The 13,768-nt window shown below is 44.0% G+C and overlaps 1 protein-coding gene across 1 annotated transcript; it reads left to right on the forward strand.

The window, feature by feature from the left end:
* Positions 1–332: 332 nt before the first annotated feature.
* abca7 (ATP-binding cassette, sub-family A (ABC1), member 7) lies at positions 333–13,753 on the forward strand. The gene is made up of 51 exons (XM_061296796.1): positions 333–474; positions 575–607; positions 685–770; positions 919–986; positions 1,231–1,324; positions 1,418–1,559; positions 1,693–1,817; positions 1,911–2,029; positions 2,117–2,317; positions 2,398–2,478; positions 2,553–2,763; positions 2,845–2,978; positions 3,058–3,174; positions 3,472–3,669; positions 3,745–3,947; positions 4,011–4,187; positions 4,304–4,526; positions 4,594–4,815; positions 4,887–5,091; positions 5,240–5,353; positions 5,451–5,622; positions 5,758–5,889; positions 6,202–6,341; positions 6,615–6,752; positions 6,846–7,003; positions 7,094–7,175; positions 7,284–7,486; positions 7,606–7,693; positions 7,782–7,924; positions 8,035–8,159; positions 8,229–8,330; positions 8,425–8,617; positions 8,820–8,914; positions 9,191–9,223; positions 9,306–9,411; positions 9,489–9,563; positions 9,641–9,804; positions 9,881–10,058; positions 10,162–10,277; positions 10,653–10,797; positions 10,931–11,054; positions 11,127–11,298; positions 11,391–11,517; positions 11,625–11,687; positions 11,748–11,854; positions 11,928–12,069; positions 12,145–12,279; positions 12,515–12,618; positions 12,698–12,790; positions 12,856–13,102; positions 13,172–13,753. Exons 4-51 carry the CDS (start codon positions 921–923, stop codon positions 13,322–13,324), a joined length of 6,687 nt encoding a protein of 2,228 aa, XP_061152780.1. The 5' UTR covers positions 333–474; positions 575–607; positions 685–770; positions 919–920; the 3' UTR covers positions 13,325–13,753.
* The last annotated feature ends 15 nt before the right edge of the window (positions 13,754–13,768 follow it).

Here is a 13,768-nt window from a genome sequence, read left to right on the forward strand (position 1 = left end):
TTTGTTGGAATAAAAATAGTAAAATACCCTCACATATTCCAAACACGGAAGAAAAATAGTAAAATACCCTCACATATTCCAAACACGGAAGAAAAATAGTAAAATACCCTCACATATTCCAAACACGTCAACAGTTATTAATTAGTCACCAATAACGTATTAGTAATACTGATTGCCGTAGTATGTATTAACATTGCGTTGTCTATGTACGGTAATATATTGATTATTGAATAATAATACACTAATAGACTCTTTGTCAAATATCCAATCAGCTTCCATAAACATTGGTGTTGACCAATCACATCATTTACCGGCTCCTTTGACTTCCGGGTACGGAAAGGTAGATGTTCTAGGGGCAAGACTTAAATCATTTCCTCCTCGTCTCATTGTACCTAAAAACAGGCAAGCGGAGAAAAGATGCCAACACCCCGGACAAAATAAAGCGGAATTACACTTTGTCTGAGAACCATAAAGGTAGGTATTAGCATTTTTACTGCTGTTATTCTCTTTATCTATGTAATAGGCTTTAATGACGTCATGTTAAATTGCTCACTCGAGTCTTGTTGATCAACAGAGACAAACGACCATTAACTGACGTAATATTAAAGTACGTATAAAAGAAGACAAACCAGGTAAAACTTCTCGTCTTAAAGCTTTTATTTGATTATTTTCCCCTCATCGAAGGTCAGGGGCTTTATAGACCTTCACAGCACGCCGCCCGGATTTGGTAATAAACGGATTGTCAGTCCAAAGCAGACCGAGCTGGACACGTAAGTTATCATTTTTAATACACTTTCGTATGTTATGATGTTTTTGTAGATTTTATTCAATGGACGCGTGCATGGAAGATTCTGATATGTTGTTTGCCCACGTGAGGAGAAGTGCATCTCTCACCACCATGTGTTCTATTTTAAACAGTGATGGATTTTTTCCAGCAGCTTCTTCTCCTGCTTTGGAAGAATGTCACCTGTCGCAGAAGAAACAAGGTGCTGTCGATGCTTCTGGTTGTGATCACAAATATGAAAAGTGACAATTGTGTGGAGCGTCATCAAGTAGAAGCGGAAAAGGTTTATTTAAAAAAAGAAAAAAGAAAAAGAGTAACACATGACAAACATGAAGGACAATATGACAGGCGTACTACCATGACTCACCTGTAGGTGGCACTGTTTTACCACAAGGCATCCAGACTGCAGAAGATGCAATTAACCATGCATTCTCTCTCCTATGCAGGTTCAATTGATTATTGAGATCTTCTGGCCACTCTTCCTCTTTGTTATCCTCATTTATGTTCGTAACACCAATCGTCCTCGTCAGCAAGGTCAATGTGAGTAACATCAGCGCATTTTTTATAAGCCTTGAGTCATCCATCCGTAATTGTATTTTGCAACAATCTGCTCTTTTTTTTTTTCTTCCTTAGGTCACTTTCCAAACAAAGCCTTACCATCAGCAGGCACCTTGCCCTGGATTCAAGGTTTCATCTGCAATCTCTACAATCCCTGCTTTAGTAGCCCAACGTTAGGGGAGACCCCGGGCCAAGTGGGCAACTTTGATGACTCCATGTAAGTTTACTGAATTCAAAAACATGCATGGCGATATGCCTGAACATTGAACGACTTCAATACAAATAAAGAAAAAATTGCATAATTCATTGACATGTTTACGATGAGCTGTTACGCTTTTATGCCCTTGCAGAATTTCTCGTTTCTTTGTGGACGCGCAGAGGCTTTTAAACTACACCGCAAATCAGGATGTGTCAAGCCTCGCTGCGCTGAGGACCACCATCCAGAGTGTGGGAAGAAAACCAGAACTCTGGCCAAGTATGTGTAACATTTCTTTTTGTAAAATGACTTAACATAACCGGCCATTTCAAACCCACTGTTGTTATCATTTCCCTTCATGCTTGATTGCAGCTCTCTCAGTAGCGCAGTTCCTAAGACCCAATGAGAAGTTTTCCACCTACTTGAGCACCAAAGGTGGCCTTCCGCCTGCAACTATGAATAAGCTGCTGAAGAGCCAACTTAATTTTAAGGTGAACACACTGGATTTCACGCTTTGTGATATGAAAAATATATCGCTAATGTCATGCTAACACATTTGTTTGAACTCTTCCATCTAGCCTTCTTTGGCCGCACCTCCGCTGAAGTTAAAGAATCTGCTATGCGACTCAAAGCAGTTAAATCAGTATCTTATTTTGGATCCAAATGATCTGAATGACCTTCAACCGCAACTGTGCGCGCTGCCCGATGACGTCGCTCAGGACGCCTATCGCATCTTTCTCTCCCAGATGGACACGAGCAAAGTCGTCAGAAATTTCATGGTGTGAAAAATGGAATATGAAAACGAGACTTTTAGTCTCGTCGTCAAACACACTCGAGCCGTTTATCGTTTTCCATGTAGGCTATGAGCCCCGCTGACAAGACTGCCCTGAGACAATCCGTCAGCTCCGTTGCCGTACAGTTCGCGGACCTCGTCAAAGTTGTAAGAGCCCATGCTAACGTTCATCAGATCATCTTGATCTTTTTTCCTTGCACCTAACCCATCCTCTTCCTCAGTTCTCATCCCTCTCCAGCTTCTCTGATATGAATGAGGAAGTCAGCCTGTTATCTCCCAAAAATTGGACTCACAATTACGAGTCGATGGCAAGGATCCTGTGCAATCGCTCCGGGCTCATCGCTCAAAACGTGCCATCCATCAACTCGTATGTCGACAGTGACCGGAACGTGGTCTTCCAAAAAAAGGATGTCAACAACGCGAACGACACTGGTAAGTTAGACACTCAATGGAACTTCTCGAACTGGCCGTTGTCGGTTTGTTTTGCTCAAACTTTGCCCGCTCCCGAAAAAGCTTTCTGCCAGAACTTGATTCAACATATAAGAGCCAGTCCCTTGGCTAATGTATGGCGAGTCATTAAGCCTATCGTCAATGGGAAACTGCTGTACACACCGGACACGCCCGCAATTCAACAAGTTATGAAAGAGGTGAAGTCAGACGTTTTGGAATGATTACAGGCAAATATACCATTTGAATTTGTTCATCCCTTGTTTCTGTCGATTGAAGGTGAACAAGACTTTTCAAGACCTCCATATCTTCAAGGACCTGAACGACGCTTGGTTGGAAGTGGGGCCGGAAATAATAAAGACCATGGAGACCAGAGTGGAGATTCCGGTATTGAAGGTCCGACTCCCCGTCGATATAATTTTTTTTCATGCAAGTTCATCCATCACTGGCGGAGGCAGGGTTTTTGTTTTTTTCCCCTCTCACAGGTTTGCATTTGTAAATGACAAAAACAATTATGTAGAAAATTGGAAAATATTCTGACCCCTGGGGGTCCAAGCATAATGTGGGGGGAAAGAGGGGGTGGCAATGCCCCCCCTCCCCCTGTTGTAGCTCCGCCAGTGAAGGTCTTCCTAATTCATACCCAAACTTTTATGCTAGCTTTCGTAATATTTGTGCGTTTGTGTGTGGGAGCAGGGCTTGCTTCTGTTGCCCGATATAGCTACGGAAGTCAACCAGCGACTGAAAAACACCAAATGGACAGCCTCCCGCTTGGCTCATTTCTTGTCCAGTCCTCCACCGGATGCACCAAGGAGGTCTGGAGAAAATGCAACCTGGCAAGACCTTTACAAAGACATCAATGACACCATCACCCATCTTGCTCAAGTCACCGAGGTTTACATTTTCCAATGTCGATTTACCAGCTGGAAGCAAGTGCAGGTCTCATTGTCTTCTCTTGCATTCCAACAGTGTTTTTTCGTCAACAAGTTGGAGGGTTTCGAGGATGAAGATCAGCTGGTCAGGAGGTCTTTGGAGCTCCTCGAGGACAGAGCGTTTTGGGCAGGCGTGGTGTTTGAGCTTCCCAATTCTTCTTCCGAGCTGCCGTCCAACGTCTCCTACAAGATCCGAATGGACATTGACGATGTGACTCGTACTGATAGAATCAAAAAAAGGTAGTGTCGTATTTTCGACGGCGTTTGTGCTGGATGAAGTCACAATGGAAAGTCTTTCTGCAGGTTTTGGGATGCCGGCCCAGTGGCTCATCCATTCAGAGACATGCTCTACATCCGTGGAGGCTTTGTATATATCCAGGACCTGGTGGAGAAGGCGCTTTCTCGTGTTCTGACCAAAGCACAACAAAACATTGGCCTCTACATCCAGCAAATGCCATATCCGTGTTTTGTGGACGATATGTAAGTCACGCAGTCCCAAACTTTACTATGTTGCAATTTGAACCCAACTCCGCATTCCGTTCCACAACATGATGTACTGTGTCAAGATGTTTCTTTTCCCATCTTTGTTTTCCCAGTTTCCTTCGAATGTTGAATCGCACCCTGCCACTTTTCCTGACGCTGGCCTGGATCTATTCGGTGGCGGTAATCATTAAGGGCGTGGTTTACGAGAAGGAAGCCAGGCTGAAAGAAACCATGAAAATTATGGGTCTGAGTACAGGAACTCTGTGGCTCAGCTGGTTCATCAGCAGTCTTGTGCCTTTCCTGCTGTCTGCCGCACTCCTGATTGGGCTGCTTAAGGCAAGAACACCGCGTCCGATGTCATAGACACCAAAAAGTGACACATTTTTGCTTTTCTCGTCTCTAGTGGGGGGATATCCTGCCATACAGCAATATGTTGGTGGTCTTTTTCTTCCTGATGGCCTTTGCCACCGCCACCATCACGCAGTGCTTCCTCATCAGTACTTTCTTCTCCAAGGCCAACATGGCCGCCGCATGCGGGGGGCTCATATACTTTGGCCTCTACCTTCCATACGTACTGTTTGTGTCGTGGCAAGACCGTGTCACCATCACTGTGAAGGTTTTTGCTGTGAGTGGAGAAAAAGAATTCATTTGAGTCGGATCCATTTGGTGCTGGTTTAAAGTTCCTTCTTTTCTCAGAGCTTTCTGTCTCCCGTGGCCTTTGGGTTCGGCTGTGAGTACTTCTCTCAATACGAGGAGCAAGGCATCGGGATACAGTGGTACAATCTACACTCCAGTCCAGTGGAGGACGACCCGTACAACTTTGCTACGTCTATAGCGATGCTTTACGTGGATGCCTTTATCTACGGGGTGGCAGCCTGGTACATCGAAACGGTGTTCCCTGGTATGACCCGGCTCCTCCTTCATAGTCATTGTACAAAAATGCAACCAATGGTTACGATCAAACTTGACTGAATTGTGTTTTTAAGTATCTTTCTCGAACATGTTGCTATCCGATTGAATCAAAGTGGTGGACAATGTGTGTGCTTCAGGTGAATATGGCATCCCAAGGCCATGGTACTTCCTCTTTCATATCAACTACTGGAAGGGGATTACCATGGAGGATGGCATTCCAATTCCCTCTGCCCCCGCAGAGCGCGTGAAAGGTGAGACTACTAAAAAGTGTACACAGTAGCTTTTTGTGTCCTTGACTCCCCCCCCCCCCCCCCCATACTTGTTTATGTATCCACGGCAACTACGTAGATCGCATCGAAGCCGACCCAAGTAACCTCGTCCTCGGAGTCAACATAAGCAACCTGGTGAAAATCTACAAGAAAGGAGCCAAGCTGGCCGTCAACCATCTCAACCTAAAGTTCTACGAGGGGCAGATCACGTCATTTCTGGGTCACAACGGAGCAGGAAAAACGACCACCTTGTATGAGCAGATTGACTTTTGGATTGTTTCATTAGTGTTTGTCTCACATTTCAACTTGTATTTTCAAGATCTTTTTTTATGTTCCTATATTGTCGCAGAATTGATTTGAAATCTATCCACATTTTTTGTATGCAGGTCTGTATTGACAGGTATGTTCCCACCCACCTCGGGCACGGTGTACATTAACGGGATGGACATACGCTACGACGTGGACACCATTCGGAGGACTTTAGGTGTTTGCCCCCAACATAATGTCCTGTTTGATGTGTAAGGATTGATTACATGCACTTGCATCCAAGTCAATACAACACTTCTTTCTTTATGAACAAAATGCCCAAACTGGAATTTTAACTTTGTCACGGTGTTAATTGGAGTTTTTCTGATTGTGTGACTGAACCAGATAATGCATTGCTCACTTCTATATTGTATATTATACATTATATATTCAACATATGAAACTTTCAACAGGTGGACAATCAAGAGTTAAAATCCAACTTTGGAGTGTGTAGTGTATGTCATGAATTCAAAGTTTGCTTATAATCTCTTAAGGTTTATACTCTCTGTCTGTCTGCACTGTAGTCTAACAGTGGAGGAGCATGTGTGGTTTTATGGACGTCTGAAGGGTATGTCCAAAGACGAGGTGAATGCCGAGCTTGACTCTTGGCTTGAAGAAGTTGGACTTCTTCACAAACGTCATGAACTGATTGAAACCCTCTCTGGTGAGCTCATGCATAGTAACTAATATTGGCATTAAAAAAACATTGGGCATATTAGTTAAAAGTGTCAGTATGACCTACATCATTAAAATGTTCCTTGGGGGGGGGGGGAAAATAGCCCTCTCTGGTTCCATCTTGTGGCTCTGATTTGCAAGAAACAACCGCGCCCTAGGAAAAACAACCCATCAGAGGTCATAATGACTGATAATAAATGTTTTTGGTCTGCTTTTGAAATTTGCAAACGTCCACCTTTGACCTTTCTACTATCACTACCAGGTGGCATGAAGAGGAAGCTGTCGGTGGCAATAGCATTTGTCGGAGGCTCCAAGGTGGTTGTTTTGGATGAACCTACAGCAGGGGTGGACCCGTACTCCCGTCGGAGCATTTGGGACTTGTTGCTGAAATACCGCAAAGGTGAACTGAAAGTGTTAGCTTGACTCGCGTCAATTGAGAGGGCCTTTTCATTTACATTGTGTGTGTGTGTCCCCTCCCTTTTCTCTTTGTTAGATCGAACCATTATCCTCTCCACTCATTACATGGACGAGGCCGAGCTACTTGGCGACCGCATCGCCATCATCTCCCACGGAAGGCTGCGCTGCTGCGGATCGCCGCTTTTTCTGAAATCTAAACTGGGATCTGGCTACTCCCTGACTGTTGTCAAAAAGGTGCTGCATTTTTTTTTTCTTAATTAAGCCCACGAGTGGTGAAAAATGATCAAATATAAATAACACGGGTGCAATTGTCATGTTTTTCAGGAAAGCAATGTTTTGCGTACTGGAGACATACGCAGACTCTGTAATGGAGACCTCGGACCGCCTTATGTGGACAACACTTCATGTGAGTTTTTTTACAAAGTAGATTTCAAAGTGTTTGGTTTTCTTGACATTGTGTTTGTTCTTTTCCTTTTCCTCTTGATCTGCGCTGATTGATGCTTTTTTATGGTAGCCATGGAAACACTGATGTCCTTGGCACAGCGCCACTTTCCTGATTCCAAGTTGGTGGAGGAGACAGGACGTGAGGCGGTGTTGAATCTACCCCAGGAAGCCTCCAAGGACAGCCGTTTGGCTGTCTTCCTGTCTGAACTGGATCAGAATCTAGCCGAGATTGGAATCGAAAGCTACGGCCTGTCTGACTGTAAACTGGAGGACGTGAGCAAAACACAAAAAAAAACCGCATTTGCGTGCCAATGTGTTGTAACCCAAAATTTGGTTTTGTCAAAAGTTTTGCTGTCATACATATTTGAAAGTACCTACTGTTTCTTCTCTAGATCTTTCTACGGGTGGTTGAGGAAACTGCGGAACCAGATCTGCAGACTGATTCGACTCAGCAGACACATGAAGAAGAGCCTAAAATAGGTACAAGCTTTTAACGCAAAATAACTTTCACTTCCGCTATGAGCTAAGCTAAGCTAAAATGAGGTTTGGGACGCCTGTGTTGTCACAGAACCTGCGGAGACAGACATGCTGAGTGGACTCGGCCAAGGCGTCACCCTGACTGGATGGAATCTGACCCGCCAGCAACTGAGAGCTCTCTTCATCAAACGATGGCTGTACGTTCGCAGGAGCCGTCGAGCCCTCTTTGCTCAGGTAATCCTAAATCGCAGGAGAAATGTACGTCGCTATTAGGGACGAATGAAAAACAAGTGTCCTCCCGCGTAAATATATCACAATAGATGTAAATTCACTGTGTGCGACAGATTGTGCTGCCTGCTGTGTTTGTGCTGGCCGCTCTCTTTGTCAGTCGTGTTGTACCGGAGTTTGGGAAGTATCCATCACTGCAGCTCCAGCCTTGCATGTATGGAGAACAGTACACCTTCTTCAGGTACTCACTCAATATATGACACCTTGTTAGTCGTCATTCTGACCTGAGCTGAGGTCAATGCCTTTACAGCAACGATACTCGTGGAAATGCACCGATGGAGAAGCTCCTCGAAACCTTGCTGGACCTGCCAGGTTTTAGTACCAAGTGTTTGGAGAACATCAAACACATCCTGTAAGATTCAAACACCTTCATAAACTAAAGCTTCCTACCGGTCTGTTTGTGGTGGACTAAACTTCATCTCGGGTGCTGTCCCACGGTCCGGCAGGGCCCAAAAGTATGACAGCAAACCAGGACGTGAGTTCCAACGGCCCCATGTCCCCATCTCCACCCAGCAAATCTTCACAACGGGCAACTGGACCAAGGAGAGGCCTTCTCCGGATTGTCAGTGCAGCACAGATGATGCACGGCATATGCTCCCAAAGTGTCCGGAGGGGGCCGGCGGACTTCCCCCTCCTCAGGTTAGTATCAATTAGCATATATATATATATATATATATATTATCACATTGTTGTATATTTTTAAGGGCATTGCAATATATATATATATTATATATATATATTGTAATTAGGATATCAAATATATATTTTAAGGGCATTACAATTCCTCATTACTGTAATACATGATTGGTAAGATTTAATGCCCAATGCAAATACATTTCAGGTCCCAAGTCACTATGGTGTCATCCTGCAAAATCTGACGGGTTATAACATGTCAGATTACCTGGTAAAGACCTACTCACAAATTCTTAAGAAGAGGTACATCCAAAATTACATTGATGGAATTTTCCTTTTCTGTTGTCTTTCGCTTCAGATTTTTTAGTAAGATCAATGGCAACAAAATTGTACTTCACCCATTGATTTTTTTTTCTGTATTTTTCATTCTTTCTGTCTTTCTTTCTCTCCTTTTCTCTTTCTTTCTTGCTTTATTCGAGTTGATATTTTTTTCTTTTAATGTCCTTTTCATATTAGAGACAGCATTTAAATTCTGAATCCAGGCTGCTGGAATGTGACCCAAAATCTCTTCTCTTACAGCCTGAAGGCCAAGACCTTGGTGAATGAACTTCGGTAAATGTCTCACTTTTTTCCAAGACCTGTTATATATATATATTTCAGCCATGCCCAAGTGATCGAAGTCACTGTGTTGCAGATATGGCGGCTTTTCCCTCGGAAGCGTACGGCCTTTACCTAAGGACTTTATTGTCCAAGATTCAGTCACGAAGATCCAAAACAAGTACCGGGACTCCATTCCACAGGTGTATTGCATGCTTTTTTTTTTTTGACCCCTATCTGTCATTCAACACTGCTTTCTAACATTTTGGATTCTTCACAGGATAGTCTATTGAATGACTTCTTAAACAAAGTGGTTGGATTTCTGGAACGTCTTGATGCACAAAACAACGTCAAGGTAGCTTTGTCTTTCAAGAAATATCCATTTATTTGATTTTTCTGACATGTTTTTTTTTTTTCCTTCTCGCTGCATAGCTGTGGTTCAATAACAAAGGCTGGCACTCTTTGGTGACATTTGTCAACGTGCTGAACAACGGCTTGCTCCGAGCTGGACTACAAGATGATTCACAGAAAGCAAGCATCACAGCCTATAATCACCCACTGAACCTCACCAAGGAGCAGCTTGGGCAAATTGCCAAGTGGGTCCTCTACGAGTGATGTTTACGCGTGGTCCATTTGGATAGCGATGACATTTCCTCTTTTATTTTTTTGTAGGATGTCGAGTTCAGTGGACCTTGTGCTTTCTGTCTGTGTGATGTTTGCCATGTCCTTTGTGCCAGCCAGTTTTGTGCTTTATCTCATTGAGGAAAGAGCCAGTAAAGCAAAACACCTCCAGTTTGTAAGTGGCGTCCAACCAATCCTCTACTGGGTGGCCACCTTTTGCTGGGACATGGTCAGTACACCTAAAGATAAGAAAGTTGGACAAAAATGGCCCGTTATGGAGGCCGGAGGCTTAATCTGTTTTTTTTTTTGTTTCTATTTTTCCATTTTTTCAGCTGAACTACACGGTCCCGGCCATTATCGTGGTGCTCATCTTCGTCGGTTTCCAGCCGGAAGCGTACGTCTCGGCCAACAACCTGCCGGCTCTCATCATGCTCCTCCTCTTCTACGGGTACGTTTTGAGCACAACTTTTTTGACTTTTCAGTATACTTTTAATTGATGAGTCAGTAGCTACTGATATTGGTGGCGATTCTTTTTTTAATTAAGGTAGCTGTACTCGCGAGGTATCTGCTGCCCCCTTGTGGCCTTTTTATGATCAGAAACAAAAATGGAAAGAATAGAAAATTGCTATTGATTTGATGAAATTTGAAAGGAAATTGTTCAAAATGATCTGTTATTGTTATTTTGTTTTGGGGTGAGTTGGATGAAAAGTACTAGTGTACTCAAAAATTGAGTATTACCCGTGCTACCATCGGTCTGATAAAGGCGGTATTGCGCAACCCTCGTCAATATTTGGAATGAATGGATTGCTTGTTTGATCGATAGGTGGTCCATCACCCCCTTGATGTATCCAGCATCCTTTGTGTTCACCGTTCCCAGCACGGCCTACATTGTGCTGACCTCTGTCAACCTCTTCATTGGAATTAATGGCAGCATTGCAACATTTGTTTTGGAATTGTTTGACGATGAGGTAAAATTCTCAGGACTCTATTTTTTATTTTTTTTCCCCGCCTGGATTAAAATGACAAATTGAGCTTGTATTTGGGACTTCTCTTATTCCATTTCCAGTTTTCCAGTCTTTGTGGATCTTTGTGCCTTTACAGCATTTAAACAGGGTGAACAAGGTCCTGAAGAAGTTGTTGCTCATTTTCCCTCATTACTGCTTGGGACGAGGACTCATAGACCTGGCTAAAAACCAAGCTGAGGCTGACATCGCTCAGAGACTTGGTATGGAGATCTTTTAAATACTCGCACGTTTTGAATGGAATACTTTTCCTTCTTCTAATTTTCCTCCTCCAGGCATGAAGCAGGCCTTGGACTACCCTTTGCGTTGGAACTTGGTTGGAAAGAACCTCTTCGCTATGGGAACTCAGGGTGTTATCTTCTTTGCGTTTACCTTAATGCTGCAGTACAAGTTCTTCATTGCTTACAGGAGTATCCGAAACTCCTGTCTTAGTTGGTCGTGCTTCAAGTATGCTCACTTTTCAAACGCGTGTATACGTCACGTTCAATTCCTACTCACCTGTCTTGACCATAAAAATACGAGCACTTTTGTGTGTTCAGGCAACGCTCGGTCGTGTGTGGGAGTCCGCCTCTCGGCCCGGAGGACGAGGACGTGGCCAGAGAAAGAGAGAGGGTCAAAACCGGCAAAGCCGATGCCGACATCATCACCACCATTGACCTGACCAAAGTGCGTCTTTTATTTTGTCAATGATTTAAAAAAAAAAAAAAAAGTATTTTAAAATCAAGTGGTAGGTAAATATGTAGCTCATCGATTTTTACGCTTGTGTTGTGTAGATTTACAAAGCTGGCAAGAAGCCAGCAGTCTATAAACTCTGCCTGGGGATTCCTCGTGGCGAGGTGAGGCTTATGATAAGTTCCTTGCATGGTCTTTATGACTTACTAAATATTCTCTTCCAGTGTTTTGGCCTGCTGGGTGTCAACGGCGCAGGGAAGACATCCACTTTTCGCATGTTGACCGGAGACACGTCTATTACCTTTGGAGAGGCTTTCCTCAACCACCACAGGTTGACCTTTTCTCCACCACCCTGTTTTGACCTTCAAAGAAGTGCACACAAAATACATTGTTGTGTTTTCCAGTGTCCTGAGAGAGTTGGACCAGGTTCACAAGCTGATGGGATATTGCCCGCAGTTTGACGCCATCTGCGACCTGTTGACCGGCATTGAACATCTGGAGCTGTACGCTCGGCTCCACGGTGTGCCTGAGGAGTCCGTCAAAGAGGTATTATACAAAGGGGTTATTTCCAATTGAAAATCTTACTCTTCAGGATAATTGAACATTTTGGTTGTCATTTAGGTGGCTCAATGGGGTGTGAAGAAAATGGGACTGAGCCAGTATGCCAAACAAGAGGCCGGAAGCTACAGCGGAGGCAACAAGAGGAAGCTGTCCACCGCTATCGCCCTCATCGGCGCTCCGCCTGTTATATTTCTGGTGAGCTGACCCCAAAATGGTGCTAAAAGCACCACCACAGATGACTGATGTGAGGCAGAATTGACTTAGTAGATGAGCTCCCGCTGGAGCGCTACCGGGGAAATGTCGCCCTCTTGCGGACGCGCCGTTGTAAATGAATGGGCTTTCGCACTTAGTGCAGAGAAGTCAATTTGCAACTTCGAAATCGTCCTGCGTTTACAAAACACCCTTGTCATATTTTCATCTTTGCTTTCAGGACGAGCCCACCACTGGCATGGACCCGAAGGCAAAAAGGTTCATGTGGAATTGCATCCTCTGCTTCACCAAAGAGGGAAGAGCGGTCGTTCTGACCTCCCACAGGTCGACAGTGAAGATCAAATGGATGTACTTAAAACTACTTCAGTGTCATAGATAGTTGATATTTCTCTTGCATGATCAGTATGGAGGAATGTGAGGCTCTTTGCACCAGAATGGCTATCATGGTCAATGGACGTTTCCAGTGTCTTGGTTCTGTGCAGCACTTGAAGAACAGGTAATACACATTTTAATAATGACAAGTTACTGTGGAAATAATCTTACACATTGTTCATGAAAAAGATTCGGGGACGGCTACACCATCATCCTGCGTCTGGCAGACAGCGAATCCAATCCAGACACGTGCCCCGTCAACAACTACATCAAGAACACCTTCCCCCTGATCGAGCTGAAGGAGCGCCACCAGAATGTGCAGCAGTACCAACTTCCAGCACACGCCTGCTGTCTGGCTCAGGTGTTTGGCGTGCTGGCCAAGTATAAAGAGCTGGGCATTAGTGACTTCTCCGTTTCACAGACCACCCTGGACCAGGTAAGACTCAAGGAGCCTGCTCTAAGCCTTCCTTTTAGAAGTGAAACCAACCTATTGTCCATTCCGTAGGTCTTTGTCAACTTTGCTAAGGAGCAGACGGATGATGAACAGCCCACAAACGCCACTGTGGAGAACGGTGCTGTAAAGAGCAACACGGTCCCTCAACGCATCGAGTTGAGACACTGCAGCAAAGGAGCTCCGCTTGTAGCCAAAGAAGTATGAGTGAAACGAAAACATCCGAAAAAAAATGGAGATGCAGCAATGGTGCCAGTAATAGGCCGAAAAGAGAGCACTCAAGATTCCGCACAAATATCACTGTGATAAGGTCGTATGGACAAATTAGAAGCACGGCTGTTTGTGTTCCCCTTGGAACATGGCTTCACTAACCCAGTGCCAGCATGGAAAGGTTAACATATTGTTGTTGAAATTTTGTACAGTTTTTATATTTTCTAATGACTCAATAAAGGTTGAGAAATATTACTCCGGTGTTTGGAGGCAATGCACATGTAGTGCCAAATAGCTCACTGCTGCTGTAACATTCTGAAAGTAGGAAATGTCTCACAATCAGGAAAGTTTTGTAAATAGTGATTTAATCTGTAAATTTTGCACTGGGATTATTTCTTTTTCCCAATAAAAACAATTCAGATCATACTGTCATTTCGTCTT

The sequence above is a fragment of the Syngnathus typhle genome, linkage group LG14, assembly GCF_033458585.1.
Source record: "Syngnathus typhle isolate RoL2023-S1 ecotype Sweden linkage group LG14, RoL_Styp_1.0, whole genome shotgun sequence".
Classification (NCBI taxonomy): Eukaryota; Metazoa; Chordata; class Actinopteri; order Syngnathiformes; family Syngnathidae; genus Syngnathus; species Syngnathus typhle.

Bases quoted from the DNA above. Each gene is read 5' to 3' on its own strand.
- abca7 (XM_061296796.1), top strand. From the start codon at position 921: ATGGATTTTTTCCAGCAGCTTCTTCTCCTGCTTTGGAAGAATGTCACC. The intron at 7,004-7,093 runs GTGCTGCATTTT...CATGTTTTTCAG, and splicing joins CCCTGACTGTTGTCAAAAAG to GAAAGCAATGTTTTGCGTAC. The intron at 12,070-12,144 runs GTATTATACAAA...GTTGTCATTTAG, and splicing joins CTGAGGAGTCCGTCAAAGAG to GTGGCTCAATGGGGTGTGAA.